At 35.1% G+C, this 27,952-nt stretch overlaps 1 protein-coding gene across 3 annotated transcripts in view; it reads left to right on the top strand.

Moving 5' to 3' along the window:
• Nucleotides 1-25,543, top strand: part of SREK1 (splicing regulatory glutamic acid and lysine rich protein 1) — a 33,150-nt gene extending 7,607 nt beyond the window's left edge. The window contains exons 2-12 of one of the 3 annotated variants that reach the window (XM_077171532.1): nt 5,361-5,484; nt 5,772-5,887; nt 7,186-7,350; nt 8,336-8,514; nt 9,087-9,217; nt 10,660-10,774; nt 13,574-13,693; nt 15,928-16,449; nt 21,505-21,600; nt 22,073-22,208; nt 23,273-25,543. In XM_077171532.1, the coding sequence (XP_077027647.1) occupies nt 5,825-5,887; nt 7,186-7,350; nt 8,336-8,514; nt 9,087-9,217; nt 10,660-10,774; nt 13,574-13,693; nt 15,928-16,449; nt 21,505-21,600; nt 22,073-22,208; nt 23,273-23,425 (1,680 nt within the window). In that variant the 5' untranslated portion in view covers nt 5,361-5,484; nt 5,772-5,824 and the 3' untranslated portion in view covers nt 23,426-25,543. Of the gene's footprint in view, nt 1-800; nt 5,485-5,771; nt 5,888-7,185; nt 7,351-8,335; nt 8,515-9,086; nt 9,218-10,659; nt 10,775-13,573; nt 13,694-15,927; nt 16,450-21,504; nt 21,601-22,072; nt 22,209-23,272 lie in introns of all 3 variants that reach the window. The other 2 variants (XM_077171531.1, XM_054652736.2) reach the window with 2 other exon arrangements.
• The last annotated feature ends 2,409 nt before the right edge of the window (nt 25,544-27,952 follow it).

The following is a 27,952-nucleotide window of genomic DNA, read 5'->3' as shown; positions in this document are numbered from 1 at the left end:
TTGATAACTGGCTGATCAGGCATTTCTGAGAAAATGTGATCACTGTTCAGAATCATTCTGGACTCCACAAAAATGCATGCATAATTAGGTGAACAAGGTTTTGAGATTGCTTTTTTGATGTCAGAATGCTGTTCTCTGTAACTTTGTATCAGAATCACTCATTTATAAAAAGATGTGAATTTATACAAATTTAACTTTCTGATGAATTTATTATTGTGTGGAATAAGTATGGCTTTGGAGACCATGGCACAAAGGTTTTTTCACTATGTATCATATGATGCACTGTTAATGGAGTCAGTGAACTGGATTGTGGGTTTTAAAAGTAGTGATGGCTTTTTATCCTACCAGGAGGTAAAATTATACCATTGACCAACATTGCCAGTAATAAAACATTTAATGTGTGAAGTTAAACATAGAGGAGAGGTAAAATGGAAATCTAAAAACCCGGTTCAAAAAAATAGAAAAAGCCCTGACATTTGGAGTGTATTTAAAGAGTGGTAAATCAAGGAGGAAATCGCTACAGAATGAAATCAATGTAAAGTATGTGACATTTGATAAACAATTTAACAAAAATGTTATTGTAAATGAAGTAAGACCATTAAGCTGTGAAAATACAACTTTTTGTGTGTGTGTATTGGTAGGTTTTTCTTTAAATATGCTTTGAAAATGCAAAGATGAAAGCTAAGCAAAGATGCCACCCTAATCTTTCTAAATTTTATGTCCACATTATCTGGTAGATGGATTTTGACTATTAATTTGGTTTTGTATGTTTTCTCTGTGTGATATTTGTGCATTATTAGATGACTAGACTGGCCAAGGCAGACCTGTTACACTTGCCTGAGTTAGGCATTGTTTGCCATGCCACTAAACCTGCCGCCAAGTGAAACCTTCATGGGGGAAATGAGATCGAAGTCTGACCTGCTGAAGATGGACGCCCTGTCTCTGTTTTTATTTTATTTTACTTTCTTTCCTTTGTTTATTTTATTTTTATTTTATTTTGTCCCTTTTTTGTTTTGTTCTGTTAAATCTCTTTCCCTTGTACTTGTGAACTGGTACTTCAGTTCTGTAAAATGATGTTTGTAAAGGGTTCACAGTGTTTGATTTTGAAGTTGATTTGAAGCTGCTTATGAATGGTGGATGGTATACGGAGAATTTAGAATATGATTCGTTTTTAGTGCTCTGAATTAAGGATAAATTTGATTTGGAATTTGTTTAAGTATCTAAATTGTGCAGATGAGTACCTTGTGTCAGAAGACAGGAATAGTGTTTCGAGATATATTCTTCCATATGTTGTGCTTTATGAGATTATCTTGGAAAAGGACAGTTAAAACTCTTCTGGAGAAAGCAACTTTAGAAAGTAAAGTTATAATATTTCTCTGCTACTTTCCCTCAGCAGAATGTTCTATTTTATATTGCACCAACTATTTAAAAGAAAGCTTACTATTTATGTCTAACATGATGAGTTTAAAATAATTATTTCTGAAATTGAACTTTTATGAATATTGACTGTCATGAAATATTCGTTTACTTCTGATGAAACCTTTCTCCAGTGAGGTCAGCTGGTAGTAAGATTTCATCATTTTTTTTTTCTGTAGCTCTCAGAAAAAGCTATTTACCACTCATAAGTACAAATGCAGCCTGAAGTTTTGGTTGGAGTGTGTTATGTGAGACACCTTGTCTTTTAACACTGTTACTTGTGGGAAGATTGAATCAGTTCTCTTTGTGTGTGTGTGTGTGTGTGTTGCACTCTGACATGCTCTAGTGGTAATTATTTCAGGAAGATGTTTTAAAAAAACATTAAAGTCATAAAAAAAAAAAGGGTTTTTGCAGTCATCCCAGAGTCTCAGAAGCCCTGGCAGTTCATGCTGGAGTGACTGATCCTTAAAGGATGTTCTTCTTGTGAAACAGAAGTGGTGGTGGACAAAGTGGTGTGTCTAGTCCTCAGACACTGCTCTTCCCAGCCAGCTGCACTGGGATCTCTTGGTTTCACTCCTTTCACCAGACTCTGCACTGCAGCTGGGAAGAGCTTTGATTTGTGATCTTTGTTGGATTTGGCTGTGACAATTGTAATTGCCAGTAGCTCTAATCTCTTTATTCCCTTCTGCTAAATCCACTAAGATTCATGAGTTGGATCTAATAGAAATTATTTCATTTCTAATCATACATGTTCCAGTGACATAAAATAGAAGGAAAATATTGACCTTTTTTAATGTTAAAATAGACTGTGAACTCTTCACTATTTTTAAAACAAGGAAACTCATTGCAGGAGCACTTTGGGATGTGAGGGTTAACTTTGTAGGTTCACTACAAAGAATTGGAAATTAATTTCTTTGGAGTGCTTGAGGAATAAAAATACTCTCACTAGTACTTGTTGGATACAGATGATTCTGTTTAACCTCCAGGAAAATGGGTTCTACTATAGACTAGGTTGTCTAGGGCTCTTTAGACTAATGTTACAAAAAAGTAGCAATCACACCCGTGCTTTAAGCAATGCTGGAACAATGTACATTTGCTTCCAGATTCTTTTGCAAAGGGAAGAATCAATAAATTATCATAGAACCTGCAGTTCACTGAGCAGAAGAGCTTCTAAGAAATCTGTCTAAGGATGTGGTATAGATAAGGCATAATTACTTTGACTACTCCCTCATTAGAAAATAAATATCTTAACCTCATTCTTACTCAGATTTTAAATACTGTGTTCTAAAAATGAAAGTATTATTTTTGAACTAAATTGTCCTAAACTGTTGTGTCATAACCCACGTTTTGATGTATTCAGTGGGCTTGTATTTCCTTTACAAATACAACCACAGAGGTAAAACTGCAAAATTTAAAGTTTTTCACTCATGAAGTCATTTGGACTCGCGTGTTAATTTGTTTTTCAAAACTATTTAAAGAATATGGAGGTAGATACTCAAGATACTGGAGATTTATTTTTGTTCCTCCACAATAGTGTTCTCTAGAATTCTTTTAAAACTTGACCTAGTCTTAAAAACTGGAAAAGTTATTCTGAAGAGACAGTGTCATTGAATATACAGGCAAATTTTCAGGGTGTACTGTCTGTAGAAATAGACCCTTTCTCATTCTTGAAAACAAATAAATGAATCTTTCTTTGTGATGTGGAACTGACCAACATGATTTTTGTATTTAAAATAGAACTTCACATTGTTGAAAGACCAAAGTATTCTGGAAATAATGCTGCAAACTTTACAATTTACATATGCATGCTGTTCATTCTGGGAGGTGCTGTAGTGGTGAACTTACCTGAAATGTTCAGTGGATTTCTGGAGCAATGTTTCAGCAAGTTAATTATTTCAGTTATTTCAGTGCTATGATCCATATACTTAAAGTTTATGCTTCTACTGAAGTCACTTTGGGAACTTGAGTCATTCTTAGTCTGTCTTAGTTATATGTGCCTAACTGAGCTCCTGTTTAAAAGAGCTAAATGCCTAAGCATTTTATAAGTTTACTTGGTTAAGTGTGTATTGAATTGGCTGTATGTAAGTGCATACTTAAATTAGGCATATACTTATGTACAGTACTGACGAAGGATCTCAGTTAGCATGCAGACATACCACTATCAGAACCATTTCTAACTTTGGATTTAATTGTGCCATGTCTCTTGATCCATAGAAACCTCCATGGGTAGCTGTTTAATTGCAAGATGCGAACTGTTAAGGATAAGTTCTGGTTCATTACTTATTTGAAAAAACTTTAATACTTTGATTTTCAGAACTGGTACATAATTCTGTGCCTAATTTGCATGCACATCTGCTGGAACTCTATATTCCAAAAGCCTGTTAGTAGGCCTACATATTAGGCAGGGTACACAAAGTACCTGATACTTTTGAGCAATCAGGCAAATCAGGTACACCTCTTATTGCATGCCTGACTTCAAAATGAGATCTGTTAAGAGTGCTGAACATTGTGATGTGGTGGCTTAGATTCATGCATGTTTTTTTAAAAAGTCCTGGAAGTCATTATTGCACAGTTAACTGCTGAGTGCTAATTATTTTCCTATTTTTCTCTCTTAGTTAGCAAAATTAAGTGGTTTCTTACATGTTGAGTTGCAAGGTGTCTCAAAATTTAACATAAATAAAATAAATGTAAATAGGAAGCATGAAAAAAAGGGTACTGTTATTTTATCTGTTCTGTTCCACCCATGCTACATATAAATTAAGTTTCCTTTAGATTTGTTTTGTCATTCAGTCATATCCAGCTGTAACCCAAACTTTCCCACAGATCTGTAGAGCAGGTTTGCAGCACTTGTTTCTTTTCATTTTTTAAATTATTATGTTTTCTGTGGTGTCAGTTGGAACTCATATCGCTAAACCTGCATGGTGTTTTGAAACCTACCTTGAATTTTCCTTTTCGATAAGAATATTAATCTTCAAATTTTGGATTTAGATGTTTTGTAAAGAAAACATCCATCTGACATGTTTGTTAAAACATGCAGTTTTAATCAAGGCAGGAAACCACTGGCACACTTTTTATGTATTACTCGACTATTAAAACAATGTTGAAATAAGAGCATTTACTTATATTAAGGTCCATGAGGAAGTACCAAAGGACTCAGTTGGTTAGCATATGTACAGTTATGCCAGTAATTTTGAACAGATCGTTAATACCAGTGTAGTTAGAACTTCCTTCACAAGTTTTTTAGTTTTGTGTTTAATGTTTGTGCCAGTTGTAATCCCTTTGCGTTTCAAATTTAAAATGTATATTTAATTGTAATCACAATTGTTTAACATTTAATGTTTTTTGTTTTGGAGATATTTTAGGGGTTCATTTAGTAGTCTAATCATGGCTAACATTCAATGAAACCAACCAATTCAGATTAGTTATTACTTACTTCTGGCGTTACAGGAGGACTATAATCAGGTCAAAATAGCAGGAAGTACTTATGTTGGGAAAAGAGAGCTAGCTTAGCCTGATCAAGCTGAAATTATGACTTTCTTCAATCTCAGTAAATTTAGAGTTAACTTAGCAGTTTCGGATAAACTGAGGTGACTAGTATTCTAGAGTACAAATCTTAAGTTTTTTCTACTCTTCCTTCCTCCCCCTTCAACTTCACTTGTAGTGTGTATTCTGTGCAGTCACAGTAGTTCAGTAGTTTATTATTTTATGTTTTATTTATTTTTACATTATAAGTAGGTAGCACCAAAGGAATAAAGAAAAGCACAAATTTCAGTCAGCACATACTTTGGTTTTTTCTTTTTTCCTTTTTTTTTTTTTTCTTTTTTTTTTTTTTTTTTCTTTTTTTGGTTTTCTTTCTTTTACTGATTTGGTTATTTGCCATTTCTGGGGATTAAACTTTAAAAAATGTTCTTCTTTTCTGTATCTGATGTTCTGTGTGCTATTAGTGATGCAGCCAACACGAACGGTTGTCATGTGTAAAACAACTTTCGATCACCGCGAAAACACCGCCCTGGGAAAGCGTCCATGCTTGATATCGTTTGGTTCATGAACGTTAAGTTTCCAGTACAGGTGACCCATAGCTCAAAGTGTTAAATAATTATATACATTATTCAGTTTTTAAAATAATAATCCATTAATGAGATTGCTAGTCTTTGAAGTTTTGCTCACTTTTGTTTTTCCTAATAGAGCAGGGTAAAAGGAAAAACTTAAGTTATTTGTTTCTTTGTAAGGATCTGGTAGATAGATTCATTGTTATTTATTACATTTTTAAATGCAAGGGTAATTGTAAATTCATAGAAAGAGTAACATCTGGCTAGTGTTCCAACTCTGTGTAATGCTTTCATTTGCTTCTTCAGGTAAAATCCCAGATGAAGCCAAAGCCCTGTCTCTATTGGCGCCTGCTCCTACTATGACAAGTCTGATGCCCGGTGCCGGGTTGCTTCCTATACCTACACCAACTCCCTTGACTACAGTGAGTGAAGTTCAGTGTCTGTATAATTTCCAGTTTCCTCTGTTCTCTGTAGCCTTTTCTGTGGACAGGGAATGAGGACTATCTAGTCAACGGATGTTGCAGTGAGGGTTTAAGCTGTGTTGACTCTCCTGAGGATTGATAAGAAGATATCCATGTGCTACCTTCCCAGGGTTTTTCTTTCAGTTATCTATTTTCCAAAATAGTGGGTAAATACTGGTTTTGGTTTTTGTTCATTTTTAATTGCTATCCTACCCTGTAGGGCCATTAATTTGGTCCAGTGGTAGTTACCACTGACAAAAAATTTATTAAAACCTAAGTCACATTGTCACCAGTTCTTCAGAATATTAAAAGCTGCAGTAGAGACTTTTCCTTGATATCTCTGTGGCAAGATTTTTGACTGTGAGACTGTCTTAACAATGGTTTTGCTATGAAAAGTAGAGGAGCTTGGTTATGCTGTTTTTCCTCCATTTCCTTTTGCCTCTGTAAGCCTTTATTGACATCAGTGAGTTGCTGTGGTTTATTGAAGGAAAATTTAAGGTTAAAATAGAGTAGTATTTTCCTTTGTTACATAAAAGAAGGTACTGATGGCTTATTAAGAATTCCCCACACTTCTTAGAAAATTAATTTCTTGAAAAGGCAGTTGCTTTCTGGGTAGAGAAAATTCAAGCCGGGAACTCAATGGACTGATTTTGTAGTGATTTTTAAGTGACTTTTTATAACATTTCACTGGAGAGTTTTCCACTACTAGTTCCAAACATTAAAGCTGTATGCTTTTCACATTCTCTCAGTGGAAGAACTTAAAACATTCTTTGCATTTCAACTGCAATTAATTTTGTCTTGGGTGATTCATTTGTCCAGAATACACTTATGTGTCCTTTGATCTTGAGCACTGGAAGTTCCCTTCTTTCCTTGCTGAGCAAGATCTCAGCCATTCCTTGTCTAGTCCAAATAATTGTTTCCAAAAAATAAATATACTAGCAGTGTCTGAAAGAGTCTTACTCAATTTATTTGACTCTAAGCATTAGAGCCTGTATGTTCTGTGATTAATATAAATCCCTGTCCAGATCTCTTTCATAAGATGTTAACTGATAACCCACAGAATATCTTAACTATGGAAGCTTATTTCTGGGTAGATTTTTCTTCTTTAAAAAAACTGTTACGCTGTGACCTTTAAAGTATTGCTTGTACTCATTAGATCTGTTTTTGCAGAAATTGATCCAGGCAAACAAGTATTAAGAAGTGGAATATCTTTCACCAGTCCTTGGCTGCAAAGTGTATTCTGTGCTTGTATTTTCCAGCTTGGTGTTTCACTTGGTACTTTAGGGGCTATACCAGCAGCAGCATTGGATCCTAACATTACGGCACTAGGAGAAATACCACAGCCACCAATTATGGGAAATGTGGATCCATCCAAAATTGATGAAATCAGGAGAACAGTCTATGTGGGAAACTTGAATTCCCAGGTAGCTTTTTTTTGTTTCTGTGTTGTGGAAATACTAACAGAAGGTATGAAAATGTTATCTGTGAATTCTAATCTTACATATTAAAAGAGTTTCTGTTAGTTAATGGCAACATGAATTTAAACAAAACCCCCTAAATTTTTTTATTCATGATGTTTTGAATTTTGAAGGTTTGTGTGCCAGTCAGATTAGACCAGGCATTGTCAGAATACCAGAGAATCCACTGTAGATCATTTAAAGAAACCTACTTCTAATTGTGTGCTGATTAAATGTACAGTTTGCTTGTGTTAGATGAGCAATCCTCAGAAGTCATGAGATCATTGTAGCTGTCCTCCACAGCACAGTGTAGTTGCTTAGGTACAGTAAGATGGAATGATGTGTCCTGCTGGAAGTTGCAAAATTAGCATAAATATCTTTCAATCAGAAGCTTGGTTTTTTGAAAGATGATCAGATTAATTGAAAAATATTTGCTTTTGACTGATAGGAATGTAAGTATTACATTTTGTGGTTTTTGGCTTCTGAAACAGCCTATTGAATGTAAAAGTACTGTTGATTGTGATGTAATAAAACAGACTGGTAGGTAGAAGAAAGTCAAATCTAAATCCTTTAATATTGTTTGGATTTTTTTTGCTTTAGTTGATCAAAAGTCATAATTAGTACTTTGGAAACAGGTATAAGGATTACTTCAGATTAGTTACCTAAAAAGTGGAAAATCCCATGTAAATTTCTTTTGGTTTTTTTTTCACCTAGGTGAAGGACTAAGGGCTTGTGACTGTACTATTTAAAATTGTAGAATATTAATCTTTAGATTAATGGAAGAAAATATATGCATCTTTAAGACTTAAAACATAACATTCCCAAATTCATGTCACCTTTGTAATGATGCTGAGATATCATTCCAAAAATCTGTGGTTCTTAGACTACCCAATATATTAGATCATTTTCATTGTATAGTTTACTTCAGCTTAGCTCTTCAACTCTTTCCTAGACTACAACAGCAGATCAGCTGCTTGAATTCTTTAAGCAAGTTGGAGAAGTCAAATTTGTGCGAATGGCAGGTGATGAGACACAACCAACACGATTTGCTTTTGTGGAATTTGCAGACCAAAATTCTGTACCTCGAGCTCTTGCCTTTAATGGAGTTATGTTTGGAGACCGGCCACTGAAGTAAGAAATTAATTATCCATATTACTGTTGAATGAGACATTTCTTTTTATCATTATACACACATTTATGAATTATGTGTAGCAAAATGCTGTGACTAATTTTTTTTCAGTATGTGAACCTGTTGTTAACAAAAACATTTTTATCAATTCCAGTTTCACGGTTTGGCATAAATTTCTCTCAATAGAATACGTATAGATTTGAGTAAAATACACTACCTCAAGATTAATATAATTGTAAGCTACAATAGTGAAAAAAAATCTTTGAAGTCCATAGTACTGATTAAGTTGTCAGTATGATGTGTATGTAATTAGTAGGTGTTAATGTGAAGATTTGATCTGAAATAGAGGAGTAACTTCCTGGACTTCTAAAAACATGGTAACATAAGAATACTGTCCTGCCTTTCTTTAAAAGTGGTAAGATTTCAAAGTAATAAAAGATACTTTGGATACTTGGAGCAGATGGGTGCTAAACTTTTAAGTTTTTAATTTTATACAGAGTTGTTTCCTTACTTGCTATTCATTTGCCCTGTTCAGCATTTAAGAATGAGAGGTTGTTATTTTTTTTTAATTTAGGATAAATCACTCCAATAATGCAATAGTGAAGCCTCCTGAAATGACACCACAAGCTGCTGCCAAGGAACTAGAAGAAGTGATGAAGAGAGTAAGGGAAGCTCAGTCTTTTATATCTGCTGCTATTGAGCCAGGTAGGTATATTGTGTTAATTAATAATTACTGAACAGGCGCATTCTGTGTTTTCCTTGGTACACCTTTCAAGAGCATTTTCAGACACAAGAAGAGTATCAAGAGGTATTCAGTCAGTACATGTTGGGGAAAAAAAGCAAAATAATCAAAATTCTGTTTATGCATCTAAGCAGTGGCAGGAAGCTTTTTATTTCATCATATCTTGTTTTCAGGTGCATGTTCACTGAATGTTTTCAAACATGCAAATTTAATACTAAATCCATACTTAATGATGGCACTTTTTAAGTTAAGAGCACTTGAAAATGTTTAAAAGAATATGCTTTCTATTTTTTGTTGTCTTTTAGCACTCATTAGTGCCATAGTTTTATGATGAGCATGAGCTAGCATGGTTCTGAAAGCAGTAATATTATGCTTTCCTGTTCTATAAGCAGCAAGTGAATTTGGTTTCTTTTTCATGATTCCTAAAGGCTGTATGCATCCTTAAAGCAAATGGGATCAGAGAATAAATCTGGGATAAATATTAACATATTGTAAAGGATTTCTTTTCATCGAGATTGTTTCAGTGTTAACACTGAGATGCCAACTCAGGGAGGAAGGTGGTGTTGTGTTGAGAGGTCAGACATAACAGTGGTGATTTATGTTGGCTTAAACTGATTGCAAAACCACAGCATAAAAAAAATCTCAACTTTGTAAATTTTCTGCTTCTTTTCGTCAGCAACTTTTTGCCATTCTTCTTATTAACAAACCCAGATATTGTCTTGTGTTGGTTAGATAGCATGGAGTCTTGAGGATTATTTGGGGGGAATTATTTTCTGTTGTGTTTTTTGTTTAAAAATAAAAGAACTCCAGCACTTTATTACTGTAAAGCAACAGAATAGCAATTAGACTCTTTACTGTGGTGAGCTCACTGTTTAGGTTTCTATTGGCTTTCTAGCCTTCGGTCAGACTTTTCAGCCTGTTCCGTTCTTTCTTTCCTCCTACAAAACAATGAGGAATAAAACATCAGTATTTGTACAGTGAAATATCTAAAAATACAGACAGTAATACTTATATTCTATGCTTGTTTTCAAAATTATGCCCTCTAAATTTACTCTATTCTTCTCAAGTTATTAAAAAAAAATAAGAAGGTTATTATATTAAATAAATAGAGCAAAAGGAGGACGTGTTATGATCTTGTGCATTGTGGCAGCAACATAAATCCCATTCATAGTAGAGCTAGCTGTTTATAATTATCTGGTTTATGTGTACTGCTGCAGGATGGCTGCACTCAACGAGTATATGCAATGACTTTCTTGGATGTTTCTGAAGGATATTTGCAAAGAAGGAAGATGTGCAGAGAGTAGGCCCCTTGCAATATATGTGGTACATTCCACTTGTGCCAGATTGTTAACTGGGATCTTTAAATGTTCTGAGCTTACACTGCAAAGTGGTTTTTTCCTCTCAGAGTCTGGAAAGAGCAGTGAAAGAAAAGGCGGTCGATCTCGTTCCCATTCTCGTTCAGAATCCAGGTCTAGCTCAAAATCCCGATCTAGGAGGAAAAGATCACACTCAAAACACAGGTAGGTATGCTTTTTGTTTCAGACTAAGATCATATTGGGATTTTTTGCAAGGTGCTGGTTACTGATATCTTTTAGTTACAGACGAGTATTGCTGTAGAGATTACTAACTTGCACCCAGAAGATCAGCATAACCAGAAACTTTCTCTGAATAGATACTCATTTCCTCTAAACCCTGACTGTTTATAGGATTACTTTTCAGTTTTAACATTCTAGAAGGCACTTCCTGTGTCACGTAAAATAGTAAGTTCTGTGGGTTTTTGTACATTTTATGTTTTTGTACGTTAGGCTGTGTAGCCAAATAACATTTTGTGACCTGTATTATAAAGAGAAATCTGCGTTTTGTGTATGAAGCATATAACTTACTGGTAACACCTGAGCAGATGGGTTGGCTGTTTTTTTGGCTGGTTTTGGTATTGTCCTCAACTTCTAAGCATTGAGTTAATTTTGTCCTGTAAGTGTTTTTAAAAAGCATACGGAAAAGGCTTCAGGGGCAGTTTCTCATTTTTCAGATTTTGTTTGCTTTGCTAAATTCATTCAGTTCTGAAACAGAAAATTATTAGATCATTCTTGAAGATTAAGATTTTTTTCTATGAATGAAACAGGCTTGTTCTGTGAGAGTTATAAAGGCTTCCCAAAATGGTCCAGATTCTTTCAATGTCAGGAGTATATTCTGAGAACCTAGGTAAATAAATTTAAAGATACTTGGCTGTGTTGAGGATAAAAAAACCGCCAAAATTTGGATTGTTAGTTGATGGCTTACACTTTTAAAAGTGGATGTTGTCCATATTGCAGCAACAGCTCTGAGGCATCCTTTCATTCATGTCTTCAAACAAGACTAGTAGGATACTTTTAAATACAGAAAATCTGGTGAGAGGGAATTATCATAAATTATACTATCAAATAAATGTGATACAAGTGCAGGCTTCAATGTTGCAACAGCAGGGAACCACAGCAGATGTTCTCTAGTGACTTCAAAATGTCAGGTGCCTTTTTAATGCAAGAAGGACCCTTTGGTCACTTCCTTATTGCTTGCTTCTCTGCTATGTCCCTAACTGAAGGCTGAATAACTGAAAAACAATCTGGTTTTTGTTCAACAATGCAGTAATTTCAGTATTATCTTGTATTGGCACAAACCAAGTGAAATTTTAGAAGATAAACTTTTCTTTCTTTAAATGTGGAAAACCTGTTCCTTAAACAAATGATAGTTATTATATTTTACTATGTTTTGTTAAATTGTGTAATATTGCCACTGCCACTTTTGAGAATGTGCTGAAAAAAAGCCAGTCTGACCTGTTGAAGCAGCTTCATCCATAAAAATAATCTATCCTTACTGCTTCCCTGTTTTACTGTTTTATATATAATTTTCATCTCTGTGACATAAAATTTATTGAAGGTTATGCTTTGATTCAGTTGCAATAAATTGCACTTGGAGTTGATTTGTATTTCTCTGCTGATAAGGAGAACAAAGCTGTAGCTAAAAAATGGCTTTCCCTCTCGGTATATTTTACTGATGCCATTTGGAAGTACCTAAAAACAGAGGCCAAACAAATTTAAGGGAATAAAAAGCAGTTACTTTTATTGAAGAGCCTCCACATATACTTATTGTAGACAAAGCCCCCCCCAGGGGCTACACCCAAAGTGGACCCAAAGCGGGTCATGGGTTTTCACACTTTTCTAAGTTTGGTTTATTTGCATATTGGGGATTAATCTTTCAATTGCAGCTTCAAGTAATGAAGTAATTTACCCCAAGTTTGCTTTCCCCCTAACTCACTTTTGTTTACATTCTCGGGGCCTGAGAAAGTAAGGTGTCCTTGATTCCCAGGCCTGGAGAGGAGTTGTTTTGTCTGTTCAAAATGGGAGAACAGTAGCTAACACTCTATATGGAGTTATACACTAAGGAATTGCAGGATTACAAATGTATGGAAAATATAACAGCTAAAATCCTGAGGCATCATTCAGCTCTGTGTCTTGAGCTGTGGAAGGTAGGTGCGGTTGTTACTTTTTGTACCTCACAGTTCTTCAGGTTTTATTCAGTTATATATGTGATCCTTCTGTCTATGGTAAGTTAAACTTCATGGTACCTTGTGAAGTACTCAATGATGTGCTTTTCTGAAACTTAATGTGCAAATTCAGCTTTTTATTTTTGTTTCCCTGGGGAAAAGGGTCTTCCAGAAATTAGAGAGTATTTTGGAAAAAAAAGTTTCAAGTGCTGTTCATCAAATCTGCATAAGACTTTTTTTTTTTAAATCAGAGTATCTACACTTTAATTACAACTGAAATCCATGCTAACATATCCTTTTATCTGGAAAGGTAACTTGACTTTATGAATTTAAATTACAAGGATGGAAAGCAGAGCAGAAAGAGGTTGTTGCAGCCAAAGTCCTCTTTCTTTGATGATTAAGACTTCTATTAAGTGCCTGGGCCTGGAAAGGAAATTAAATGTAACTTATTATTACAGTCTGCTAGAAATTGCCGATCAGATTTTATGCAGTGTCATTTCGTAAAGAGAACTATTGTAAATTATAGTAACTTCTATTTTCCGGATTCATGGAGATTATTACGAAACACTTGTATAACTTTAAATGGTTTCAAAGTGCAGCATGTTATATATGGTGAAGCATAAAGTATCCATGTTTGCAAAAACATTTGCAGACAGCATGTTATTAAGGTGTCATTCTTGAAGGTATCAGATAATACTTTGTGGTGACACAGCAAATGTATACTGTTGTGTTATTAGTTGACTTAATTTGTTTGAAGTTTCTATATTAAAATATTTTTCTTCTGGTATTCTTCATTTAGAAGTAGATCTGGCAACAGATCTCTCTCAAGACACAAGGACAGACGCAGATCCCGAAGTCCTCTGAAAAAACGGTCTAGATCTACGGAGAGACGGAAATCAAGAAGTCGCTCTCGTTCTCGGTGAGTTCTGTTCCACAACATGGTATTGTCAGCTCAGAATACAGTTTTTGAAAAAAACAAACTAACAAACCTTTTAGGTTACCATAAAGGGTGGAGTCTCATCTGTGGGACAAAAAGACAGAAAGTAAATTTTAATACTGAGTATAGTGGTCTTGGCTGTGATAGTTAACTATCTTTCTTGTAGCCTGTAGGGTGCCTCCAGGGGTTAAATGATCACACTGAGGCACCTGAACTTCGATAGTCTCATCTACATTTGTACTAACATCGAAGCTGACTGAAAAGAGTAATTTTGTCAGACTACAACCAATAGTTAAGGAATATTATCCTGTGTAGCTTGTGAACCCACTAAAAAATTTATAGTGCTTGTTTGATATGTATCTGTTGAGAAGGTTGAATTCAGTCTGACCTTGATCCTGTATTGTGAGAATGTGTATATAGTTTTTGTGCATAACCTTTTATTTTCATCTTTGACTTTTCTCGTATCACAGCAGGAACAAATACATGTGTTGGTTGTACGACATATATATGTTTCAGGATGTAGTATGTGTGTATTTTATCTAGTTTATTAGCTTTTATGTCTGATCATCTAATTATTAGACTGTGATGTTTTTAGGGATGAAGTAGTGAATTAAGCTCAAACCAAAAGTGCCTGTGTAAATAGCTTCATGAATAGAAGTCTTGGTGTGTTCTTGGTTTAATTTCTGTAATTCTCCTGATTTATTTAAAGGGAGATTTGTACTTAGGTTGTGCAGCTGCCTCTTGTTCTAGGAGGTAAGTTTTGTGGGAAAGAGAGCTGCAAATCTGTGGACCTATGTGGAAACAAAACTAGATTGCATAGCTGACTGAGTTTTATTGTGGATCCTTTTTATTATCTGTTTCTGCTTTCTGGAGCCTCTTGAGTCTGCTCACTGGAAGGGTGAAGTCCAGTGAAATCTCTTATAAATTAACTAGAAGACATTTCTTGGGGAGGCTGTAATGCAGGTACGGGGACTCTGTGCTGTTTCATCTTTATGATGTTACATTCCATCTCTGAGACTCCTAATGAAGTACTTGACAGAACCTGATGGGAATCAAAGTTGTCAGTCTGTAGAGCATACAACAACCTGCTGTTAATTTGCAGTTGAGAAGGAGGTGCAGCCAAACATCACTTCAGTTGGAGGAAAGTTTGAGTGCTTAGGATCTTTCATGTGTGAAGGAGTCTCTTTTAGAATCTGTAAAAATATAGAACAGATACCAATATCAGGTAACTTCTGTCGGTCTGGTTCTTCTTGACACAATAAGGTGTGCTAATCAATTTTTCCTCTACCTCTTTCTCCTGTTTCTCTCTCTGAACAATTGTTCTTTCATTATGTGTCTCTGTACTAGAGGGAAAAGATGGAGTCTTGCATTTTCAAATAGTCCTATACTAAAATGTAATTTTCCAACCCAAGTTGTTAGCTAATTAGTTTTTGTTTGACTTGATAACTTGAACATCAGATGGAATTTTCCTCACTATTCTTTTTATGAACATCTATCATACTTCCTGTCCCAAAAAAGCTATTTTCCTTTCTTCTGTTTTTACTGTATTAGCATTTTTTAGTAATTCTCAAATTCCTAGTGACATTACAGATGGTTGAATTGTCTTGATTAAGTTTTGATCTTACATTTGCCTTGTAAGGGAACCTGGTGACATTTTGTTCATATTTTCTTTTTATTTCTATGTATTAAGTGGTGTTGGACTGCCAAGCAGTTAAAGGATATCTGTGTGAGAGAAAACTATAGAATATGAAGACTTCTGTCAGTCAGCTGTCATTATTCATTTGGCAGTGATTAATCTGAAGGCCGTTTTATGTGGATACTTTTTTAGTAAAGAGTGGATTTACAGATTGTAGAGTTTGTCTCACTCCTGACAAAATAGAGAAAATATATTTATGTACAATTACGTAACTGAGGTGAACAGACAGGTTCTCTCCAAACATAGTAGCATCACTTGGAAGTTAGTGATTTGGTTTGGTTTTGGCTTCCCCTCCTCCAGTTTGATTTCCAAATTTTTCCTAGATGTATATAGCTGTTTATTTCCTAGCTATATATAGCTTTCTCTTACTGCAAACAGGGGTGGAAAATTAAAATATTGAAGAATTACTATTTTTCAACAGAAATGTGCACTTTATCTTGATGTATATTTAAGAGTTAGTTAAAATTTTAATTGGAAGGTTCAAAGATGAATTAATGGGTTTGTGTTTGGCTTTTCACAGGGACAAGAAAAGAGACAAAGAAAAGATCAAAGAAAAAGAAAAGGCCAAAGAAAAAGAAAAAGACAGAGATCGAGACAAGGAGAAGGATAGGGATCGAGACAAAGATAGGGAGAGAGAGCGAGATAAAGAGAGAAACAGGGAGAAGGACAAGGAGAGAGATAAAGAGCGAAGCAAAGATAGAGAGCGAGCCCGAGACAAAGACAGGGACAAGGATAAAGATAGGGACAAGGAAAAGGAAAAAGATAAAGATAAGGAAAAAGACAAGGAAGAGGTAGATCATAACAAAGAAAAAGAAGATACTGAGAAAGAAGGAGAGAAGGACAGAGAGAAGATAAAGGACAAGGAGGGAGATAAGGACAAAGGAGGGGATAAAGAAAAGGACAGAGACAAAGAAAAGGAAAAAGATGGGGATAAGGAGAAGGAGCGAGAAAAAGAGAGAGATGATAAAAAGAAGAAAGATAAGAGATCCAGAACACCCCCAAGAAGCTATAGCTCTTCAAGAAGATCTCGTAGCTCCAGCAGGTTTGTTTAGAATTTTTCATGCTTGTTTTGTTTTGTTTTGTTTTTTTGACTTGTCAGATCAGTGAGACACCATCTTAACTTTTATGTATTGATGTCACCATAGCTCTTACTAAATGAATTTGTATTATTTCTGTTATGTAGATTTTCCTTTCAAGTAACATCTGTTATAAAAAGCTCTATATGATGCCTGATATAACAGAGTTTCTTGTTGGGCTGCTGGTGCTTGACTTTTGCATAACCATATTGTATAAACTTTGCGGACAGTAATGAGATTATTTTTGTATATATATGTATGTTACAGACAGCCAAAAGTTCTGACCAGCATCACATGCATTATCTTTGCCCTGATGAAAATTTGAGTCACTGTTACATAGTTCTTTCATTACTTACATACTGCAGCATTTTGGTCTGTAGATCTTGGAAACAGTTGTTTTCTAATACCGCCTCTCTTTGGCTGGATGGCTGAACTGCAGGAAGCAAGCGTGTAGGTTGACTGGCTAGCCTAGGAAGAGACAGGTACATTGTTTATCTGATGGCCAGGTGTAAGTTAAAAGTAACATTCCTTTATACTGCTGACAATAAGCAGGAAAGCAAAGTTGATGTGGCTATTTGTTTTGGCTCTGAGGGGAGTTTAACTAGCGGGAAGTCTGGATAAATTTATTTCAGCAGAGGGACGCTGTGAGATTATAAACAATCTGTAAGCAAGCTCAGGCATATTCTAAAAGCAACTGAGTTAAGTTTAGATGCATTGGTGGATAAAGTCCTCACTATTACATCAGGAATTAGGGAGTTCAGTAGTATTGTAACAGCAAACTATATCTGTAACCTTGAGATAATGAAATGCTGAACAAATTGGACAAGTTCTACCTATTGTAATAGTTTCACTAGACAAAAGCAGAACTCCTCTAGTCCCCGAAATTCATTAGTTCAGTGTTCATAGAAGGCAAAAAAAGGGTGTAATGGTTTCTGAACATTGTGTCTGTGTCATGAGGTTTATGGCAAAATATTGTTTCTCCATTAAGCATATGCAGCTTCCTATTTAAATGAGTGGAAGACCCACATAGAGATACTTCTGTCAGCTTTGAAACCGTTTTTTTCAGTCCATAGGCCTCAGAGTTTTGAATTGGATAAATGCATAAAAATAGGTAAGGGTTTCACAATATGTATCTTATATAGGAGCCTTGGTGGAAAACCAGGCTCCACTCCCAAATAGTAGGTGTAGTTAGATGGGTGTTACCAAAAACTCATGTTCTAGTTTGCAATAATTTTGCTCCCCCTTAGGAATCTTACTAGTTAAGAAAGCGCTGTGGGAAGGCTCCAATGTCATGTACTTGAGCATGGAATTCTTGTGAAAATTAATGCATTTCTTCTAGTGCAGTCAAAGTACAAAACTATTCTTTGATATAATACAGATATTGTTAAACAAGGGTAGTGTTCTTTTGAAGCTGGACACTTTTTATTATGGATTTACAATTTTTTTGCATATATAGCTATCCTTGGAATGTTAGTGCAGAGGCCAATACTGGTGAATGTTGTTATCAGGAGCTTAGACAGTGGGACAGAGTGCATCCTCTGTAGCTTTGCAACAAAGCAACAAAGAACCAGCTGTGTGGGGGAGGCTGATCTGTCATTAGAGAAACTTCAGCAGATGGGAGAAATGCACTAATAGTCATCTCATGGACTTGAACAAAGAGAAAGGACAAGTCCTACACCCAGGCAGGAATAATGCCATTGCACCAATATAGCATGGGGACTTGCTGGCTGCCAGGTCCTTGCAGTCAAGGAAACCAGCAATGTTGTGAGTAGGTCAAGAGAGGTAATTCTTTCCCTCTCTCCTCTGGTAATGGTGAGGACACATTTAGAATCCTGTTCTGGGCTTCCCATTACAAGACACATTCCAATGTACTGGAGTGAGTCCAGTGAAGGGCCATGAAGCTGATAAAGGACTTGGAGCTTCCTTCATACAAGGGAATACTGAGGATTCTAGGATTGTTTAGCCTGGAAAAGAGAAAGCTGAGGAGCATCTTACCAATATGTATGAATATCTGATAAGAGCATGAAGAAGACAGAGCCAGCAGAGGCCTGTGACAATTAAGAGGTGACAGGCACATATTGAGCTATGGGAAATAAAGGGGGTTTTTTCCTAGTGTTGAAATTATGGTTTTGCTTGGCAGACTGGAACCAGGTACCTCAAGGGATTGTCTATTCCAACCAAAAATCTGACTGGGTATGGCCCTGAATAATGTACTCTGATTGACCCTCTTGTAAGGTGGGAGAGGGATAGTTTGGACTAAGTGATCTTCAGAGGGTTCTTCCAACCTCAGTAATGTCATTGTTCTCTGACAAGCAATTCTGAGTAGGATGGGTTACATGAGGGGTCTTTCTTTGGTGATGGACATTGCATAGTTGAAATGGTTACAGACCTTTCCAGTGAAGATCATTCAAAAGATAGGTATTTCAGTTGCCTGAATTTCAGTACAGCAGCTGACTGGTGATCATGTAAAATGTAAAATATAAGTGTAAACGTAAAATATTGGGCAAATAGTAATCTTTTTGGAGAAGAGGTGAAGGTGGAATAGGACATACAGAACCTTCTAAGAACTAGATGGCAGCTGACCTTGCTTTGCTCACAGGTACTGGAAATAAGATGGTTATTTGTGATTCCTGGCTGAAAAAAGAAACAGATTGTGAAGTGAAATCAGGGGAAAAGTTATCAGGGAAGTGAAATCAATTGGAAAAGGAGTATCTCATAGGCTAGCAGAGCCAGTAGCACCAGATGACATGCAGAATTTTATTTCCATGTATAATTAAGAGACACAGGATCACTATAAAAGTATTCAGAACTTGTTTTTCTTAAATTTTGCTGTTTGTATTGTGTAAGGCATTTAAGGAAATGGGTGCACAAAATCTTTTTATGTACAAATGTAATACAGATGGGAACAGATGCATTTGAGACACAGTTACGATTCTTCAACTAGAAATAAGAAAAGCAGAAAATAAAAATGAAAATAAAATTAATTGGATAAGCAGTTTCTAGTTTTAACACAATTGCTGAAGCACTTAATTTGCAGGTACATATGCTGGAAATAAAATTAAATGAGAATGTATTCAGTATAGCTGAAGTAACAGCACTGAGAGAGAATAATAAATTTCCAGTATCCTCAATTAAATAAAGGTGATGATCAATGTGGAGATATTCAAAATGCATGTTAACTAGTGAACAGCTGATTAGTGACTGAGATATACTACATGAATTTGAGGCTATTTTATATTTTTAGTTTATTAAAGAAAAATGAAAAGCTTGCTGAACAAAATACTTTGGAAATCTTGTCTTGTGCAGTTTCAGGAGGTGACTGTATTGGTTTTGATTGAAAGAGAGTTAAATTTCTTCCTAGCAGCTGGTACAGTGCTGGAGTTTTCCTTTTTTTCTTGCTTATTCTCCTCCCCTGGTGGGTTGGGGCTATGGAGGGTGATGGGCAAAGGGGGCAAAATAAGGCAGAGAATGAGCAAATGCCACTCAGGATTTAGTTGTCATCTGGGCTTAAACCACGACGGTTCTTTTTTGACTTCTTTTACTTCCTCACCAGTCCCTTCCTTACTCAATTTTGTCATGCTCTGCCAGGCTCTGTTTTGAGAGTTGAGGAAAGAACGCATTAGTAATTGAAACAAAATAAAATAATTATACTAACAGTAATAATTGTAATGGCAAGGACAGAGAGGGATAAAAAGTCCAAGAGAAGTAAGTGATGCACTACAGAATCACTCACCCCTCACTGACCTTTGGCCAATTGGGTCAGCTCTCCTGGCCATGCTCCCTCGCAGTGTCTTGCGTACCTGCTTGCTCGCAGAGCATGGGAAACAAATGTCCTGTATTTTAAGATAAGTAACAACTAAAACATCAGTGTATTATCAACATCATTCTCAGACTGAATCCAAAACACAGCACTGGTCCAGTTACTAGAAAGAAAATTATCCTGGCCGAAATCAGGACAGTCACAGTAGATGGTATATGGAGTATCACTGTATGGATTGGTACTCTGATAGGTCAGAGTATCAGTCCATATTGTGATACTGACTGTAATTTAAGTGTCCTTTTGTTACTTATCTAATAAGTGTTGATTTCTTGCCTTTTCTAAATATTGAAGATTTAAATATTCACAAATTGCAAAAGCTGTTTTGTGTAAAAAGAAATGTGCTGTATCTAGAAGTTTTAAACTTCACTTTTTTCCTTTAGTTGTTCTTCCAGTCTGCTTTTCCTGCTTTACAAAGAATTGACAGGAAAAAAGTAGTCTTATTTTGACAGATGGCTTCTGTGTTTATGTTAAATGAAGTTGTACTGACTCAGTTTTTGCTTTAATTTAACATGTCTCTCAGTATAAATGGCCAGTTATTTCATGTTTTGTTGTATTCAAGATCAGATTCCATAATGGCAACTTCAGAAACTCCATTTAGCTATGTATAACAGTTGCTTTGTAAAACACTTCAAGCTCTCTTCCATGTGTTACAGAATGATGACATTCTGTTTGCTAAGCAAGGACCACTAGAGAAACAATAGATTTTATTTATTCTGACTTTGACAACAGCTTGGGCTTGACTTTGCACTGTTTTCTTCTAAATCAGCTAATTCTAGCTCATACATGTACTGAAGTTGCAGTGATCTTCAGGTTGCAATGTTACGTTTTGAGTTTCGTATTGCTCAAGTTATACCTTTTGTCTTAATATGGCTCCTCATTTAATTGAGTTATTTTCCTGACTGGAGAAACTCTTAACTGATATTACTGACTTCAGTGTGTTTTCATTGTTATCAAGCATATAAGAATTTTAAAAACATTTTTTGGAAGGGCACATCTTTTTTTTCCTACATTGGCCTTGCCTTTACCACTAAACTGAAGCATACAAATATTTTTTTTAGTTTGTACAGTTCATATTTTGTTGGTAATATAGACTGATAAACTCAGTGGATATGTTTAGACCATTGTAAGAACTTTCTCGTTTTATCTCCTTTAAATTTATTATTTTTGGGTTTTGATGATACTGAATTTCTTGGTCCCATAGAGAAAGGCGTAAAAGGAAGAGCAGAAGTCCCTCCAAATCTCCTAAAACATCAAAAACAGCAAAAAGAAAGTCTTCACGAACTCCTTCTCCAAGAAGGTCAGTTTGATGTAAACACAGAAGTTAATGATTAGTAAAGATGGAAGAATTTGTAGTAATTTCACTGTTTTACTGCCTTTGTGCTAATGATTTCAGATTATTTCAGTTGGTCAGTATGATTCAGTTTTAATTTAAAACGAACTCAAAATTTTAACCAATTTGAGCTCTGGTATTCTTTGAGTGGCATAATTTCAAATCAATCAGCATTGCAGATTTCTTCAAATCAATAAAATTCCTTCATCTGGTACAGATTAAATTGCTTTTTTCTTTGCAAATACAGTGTGTGGTGGTCATATGAAATGTTTAGCTCTCTTCAGCCAGAAAAATGCCATGTTCTTTGTCAAGGGATTTTTGGTTAAATTTTGGGAGATTTTTTGCAAGTCCATGCTGGGTGTTTAGTTTGCAGTCAAATGGTTTGAAGTTTGTTGTAGTTGGATCAAATCCTAATTTGAATAAAAAAATTCTGAAACAGAAACAAGAAAGAAAAAAAAAGAGAAAGAGATACAAATAATGAAAGAAGAGAAAGAGAACGCTCCACTTCCAAGAAAAAAAGTAGTAAAGAAAAAGAGGGAAAGGAGAAATCTGACAAAAGCACCACTACTTTGAAGGTAAGTTTGTGTACCAAGTGATCAGCAGGATGAAGTGATAGTGAAGCTGTTACTGAAATGCTCTCTCTACTTTTTCTCATTCTACTAATTTCTTCTATTTCTTCTGTTCCTTACCAAATTAGTGCTGCTTGAGTTCAGTATTAGCTGGTTGGGGTTAGTAGGCCAGTTTAAGTCTACATATCTGATCTTCATTTGACCTGTAGGAGTTCATCTGCTTGGGTTACAGAAACACCTTGTTTCTCTTTTGTGTTGTGTGCCCTATGTTAGGACTTGCTTGGCTTCCTACTTTCAGGAGCAGGCAGACTATTGACTAACAAGCAGTATTCAGGGGTGGCTTGACTGTGAAACTGAAAAGATTACTTCTAAAATAAACTCTCATTGAATTTGTCCTGGTCTGTACATTGGATTCTGTATCAGTAAAGTTGAAGAGTTGTGAAAGAGTGGTATAGGATTTTCCCCTACAAAATAGAAAGTACTGCAGTTAAGAAAAGAAATAGAAATATCTTCAAATTGTTTACTCTTAGAATTTGAATAGCAGCACACCTTTAAAGAGTAGTTAGTTGTGCTCAGAATTACTCAGCTGTTACAAAACAGCTGGTTTTAGGTGACTGTTCAACTGCTTGAGGATGTATCTTACCCAAGAACTCTAAAAATGCATCAGATACCTGACAAAAAATGAGAAAGAAAAAATGTTGTCCCATTCTATTGAAAAAATGCTAGTGAAATCCTAATTTTTGGAGCTGCTTCTCATACTTTCCATGGTGCTGCTTGTTCTATAACTTTATATATAGAGTTTATTTTAGTTAATAAAGACAAATCTTTCTGTGGCATGATTTCTTGGGTGATGGGTTGTTACAAGTGTTGAACTTCAGCCATATGAAAAGAAATTGTATTTTAAAAAAAGGTGGGGGGGGCAAAGAAGCTCACACCTCTATTTTAAAATTTGCAGACACAAGATACACATGTAAAAATTGAAACAATAAAATTATTGAGAGTTGGTTTGAAGTCATAGCCTATAATGCTAAGAATATTATTTTGTTGTCAAATAATTTTATCTTTGGTAGGACAAAGATAACAATAACGAAGATCAGAATTCAGAAACTGACAAGGAAGTAGACAATAGAGATACACAAAGGACAGATGAAGTCAAGCTACAACAGAATGGAAATTGTCAACCAAACGAGGAAAATCTCTCAATTAAAATGGAAGAGGTTTAAAGCAAAGAATGGACTTCTAATTCAACTAAGGAATGAAATCCAAAGCATTTTATTTCCCAGAATGAGGAAGAAAATGTCAAAGCAATCAACCTGAACATGTTGATAGTACTAGTAGCTCCTCCAGTTCATGTGATAGCTTTGTTGTCTTCTTGCTGTAAAGCAAGAGAGCACAGACCAGTAGTTAATACTATGAAAAGGCAGATGCCATCAAAACTATTCATCTTTGAAAATCCATGCATTTCCATGATGGCTGTACTTGTAAAATGATTTATGTTAAGTTTTGCTATAAGCTGTTACAAATAACTAGAAACTGAAAGATGTAAACCTGTACTTCCCAAAAAAAGCTGAAGATATGCATTGAAGGTTGTTTAAAATACTGCTTGTTGATGACTTTTGTATTGTTTTGCCCTGTAGGTTAAAAAATCCACAAAAACTTTATTGTGTGCTGTTTGATGTGCTTGAAAATGGTGCATAAATATACACGCTTCCTTTCCTTGTAAATGACAACTGTAGGGAAAGGGGGTTTAAGCATAAAATGGTTTTACTGTTCTTATGTTAAATACTCACAGATTAGTATGTTTTTCATTTGCTCACTGCTTGAAATTCTTAGGGTTTATTATTTAAAATAATTTCTTACTAATATCCCTGAAATTAATATTTCTTTAAAGTATTTGAACAATGCATGTGCTTTTTCTGTTCCTAGAAGGAATATTGCCATGTTATAGATATTAGGTTAGCTTACAGGGTTATTTTGGGGTTGTTTTGTTTTGTTGGTTTTTTTGGTCCGTAGAGAAGTGAGCACATCTCTTATGATGATACCAGAACTTCCAGCTTTGTTTTGCAATGTACTGCAGTGTGTCTGTTCAGCTGAAAATAGTACAGGTGCCATTAAGAAAATAAATTTTTCCTTTTTGTTGAAAAAGTATGGGAGCACAAGCAGAAGCTTTAGTGCCTTCTTAAAATGTGGTATTTTCTAGAAATGTATATGTGCTGTTACACATTTTTAGCTAAATCTTATATGATCTCTCTTGCTACTTTGCCACCACCATACTGTAGACAAAAATGCAAGTGACTTGCCAGAATGGTTGTTTGATTCACTTGTTAAAATAGTGAAGCTCCATTTTACTTTTATTTTTTATTCTTAGAAGAGATTTATAAATAAGAGAAAAGATGTAATTTGGGGACCACCACTGTACAAAAGTAGTAGCTGAATACAAAGTGTGCTGTGATCACCTGCATCAAAGAAAGCTCTTAAGACATATAATATACATTTGGATGGCCTTAATTGTTACCTCTCTGTTATTTTCTCTGATACCTGTTGGGCAATGTAAAAGGAATGGTATGCAAAGAAATGGGGGATAAATAATTTGAGGAAGAAGGTTCTAATTTACACAGGGCTTACATAGTAGAGATTCTTTTATCATTTTTTGTGGAGAAAGCATGCAAGAAGAGAATCACAAAACAAGTGGTTTTGTCTTGGCAAAACATAGCTTTTTTTCTTTGAAGTAATTTAATTGGTTATGAGATTTCTCATAAGTTATGCTTTTAAGACATAATTATAGCTAAAATTGCATAGATTATTTTTACTACAACTTAATGCAATCAAATTATTAATTGCCTTACCTCATGGGAAGTGTTATTTCTTTCAGTTAAAATAAAAAACTAAGTGTATTGGCTATTTGCTTTCTACTTGTTTTACTTTTCCTCCGCATAGTTAGTTTTTGCAGTGGAAGGGAAGCATATTACAGGAATGAAAACTTTGCCCAACTCCTAAGGTAATGAAATCCAATTTGATTGTGAAGCTGCTTAATCACTCATTTTCTATAAGATTTAATGTTCTTGCCACTGTGTACATTTAAGACAACAGAAAATGCTTTACCATGTAAAGTATAGAACAGCCATTTTTGTGATGTTTAAGCCACATGCTGTTGGCTGGTAAACAGCTAATTCTGATAAAAGAATAAAAAATTGTATGCTTACAGGAAGACTGTGAAAGATTGTGTCTTGCAACAACAGCTGTCTTATTTATGATGTGTAAGTAGCATAGAGCAAAGAGATTGTTTGTATACTTGTTATCTTTGGTACCATTTCACTAATAAAGTAAGTATTTTAGAGGGATGTTTCTGCTGGTACATACTTATTAAAGGAATATTTTTAGACCATCTGGATTTACTCATAGAGCTTCTTTCATTTTAAATGTGGATATTAGTGAAAACATCTGTGTATTATGTTTTCTTTGAAAAGCTAAATTTCTCTGTTGGGAAGAACTGGAATTCTTTCAGTGTATCATGTTTTAGCTGGTATTAGTTTGGTTTCTTGAGTTTTTTTATCCTGAAATAGCATAATTCTATGATGTTATAAAATGATGATCAGTTATAAAATATGTAAAGGATTGTGTACACTTAGCTGACAAACATGCCTTTGGAAGTTAATAGTTATGGAAACGTGCCTTTGGAAGTTAATAGTTATGGGTGGCAGCCTTAAATTACTAAGTAGCTTACTACCTGTGTGAGGCTATATGCAGCACGTTGTTATTTATATATTAATTATGGTTCCCTTACAAAAAGTATCTTGGGGTTTTTAAGGTTTTTGTTCAGCTGGTTTTGTTGGTTGGTTTTTTGTTGAGGAAAAAAAAAAACAATCAAAGCAACCAGCCACCAAACACACATTTCTTCCCCTTCTCAAGTAATATTTTCTTGCAAATACTTTGCAAGATACTTTTTATTTTCTGGTTTTGTTTTGTAAATACTCTGCAGATCTGTGAGGTAGTTCATCTGTCCATGATCTGTCCATCTTACCAGGTGTTCCTAAAAAGCTACCCCTGGAGAACTATTAGTCTGTAAAATGCTTATCTCTGTGGAGGGTAGCTCACTTACAAACTGGTAACACAGCACAGTAATAAAGTTCCAGCCTGCTCCTACAGGACTGAGTGCATCATCCACTGAATGTGTTCATCTTCCATGGGAAGTCCATTGCATTCCTTTTAACAAGCTTGTGTGCTGAGCTGCTGTGTCAGATCATCTGGTTTTGCACTTTGTAAATGGAATTAACCTTGGGTAGAGGTCTTGAGAAGTGTGGTTCATGGTAGCTGTATCGTTTTACCTGTAGTTTAATCTGAATCGGCACTTACTTGAAAACGTGAATTGCTCAGAAGAGTGAGTAATTATATATTGCCATTTTGCTAAGATCACTTAAAGCACGTAAGCATAAATATCCATTAGTGCCCATAGCTATTTCCCAAGAGGGTTCTGGATTGCATTCTGAAAAAAGAAGGCAGCAAAAGAGAATTTGGTGGATCAAACAGGATGTCAAGCTCAAAATAGAGGTGGCTTGTGGTTTGGATGATTTCATCAAAGTAATGGATTTACAGAGGTATGAGGCATAGAATTTTGTTTACAAACTCCAATAGTAGTATGGTATGTAAAGGATTCTTAGTTTTCATATGTTGAAATTGGGGATAAGAGATTATAAAAGCACTTGGTTAGAAACTAGAAGTATCTGAAGAATACTTGGGAAATGGGTGAGATGTGGGTTTTGACTACTAGGTAATCACCTGCTAATTTTTTTATGGGAGTTTCAGATAGATACATCTGAACTAGCTGTATGTTAGCTGGCTGACAGCAACCTATGCACAGCTTGGATTCTGATATGAGCTGTGGACACTTCAGTGCCGTTTATGCTCCTAGAGCAAAGTTAAATTCATCGTCTGTAGCGTGCTTTGCATTGCGTGCAAGTGTTCACTGGCCCAGTTATGTTTAAGGCAATAACCTGAAATTATGTTGAAACTTCAGATGTATTACATAGTAGCTTCTCTCTTTTGCCCTTAGCTTGTACTATCTTGTAATAGTTATTAGTTTAGGGAAGTAAGTAGGTTTTGTTGTTCTAAGGAAAAGATAATAAGTAAGTCCTGCTATGTGTGTTATAAATTATTGTATATGTATTGCCAGTTCTTATTTAGTTATTTTTCATTGATGAGTGTGACCTTTGCAAACAGTAATGCTATAATGGTATGTATATTGCCTACTTCTAGGTCTGAAGCATCTCTGAATCACTTTTTTAGTGAAAGAAGGTCAGAGTTCATGTATTGTTAGTAGATAAAAAAATCCAGACAAAATAATCTTGGATTTTTTAAATGTCAGTGTGATAATAGCATTGTAGTGGTAAAATAGTCTTAAAGATGTGAATTCTGAATCATTATTTGGGACATATGCCACTTGGTAATTTCCATTTTATAGCAATCAAATATCACTTTTGATGTTACCATAATTTTGAAAGTGAAAATTTGACTTAATGTCAAGTGCTGAAATTTGTAAATGGCTAAAATCATGTCAGTCAGTAGGCAGTTCAGAGAGATGTAGTTTTCTCAGCAGAGACTGGAGTGTGGAGAATTGAATATATGTAGATATCATTAAGTGCTAGAGCCTAAAGAGAATCTGAAATTTAATTTTGTTTGCTAATACATGAACAAGTTTTCTGCTTGTAGTTTAGCTTTATTTTTATATGTTGAAAAGTGTAATTAAAATTAGA

The sequence above is a fragment of the Agelaius phoeniceus genome, chromosome Z (assembly GCF_051311805.1).
Source record: "Agelaius phoeniceus isolate bAgePho1 chromosome Z, bAgePho1.hap1, whole genome shotgun sequence".
In the NCBI taxonomy this organism is placed as follows: domain Eukaryota; kingdom Metazoa; phylum Chordata; class Aves; order Passeriformes; family Icteridae; genus Agelaius; species Agelaius phoeniceus.
The sequence above is the reverse complement of the archived record's forward strand: the minus strand, read 5'-3'. Positions and strand labels throughout refer to the sequence as shown.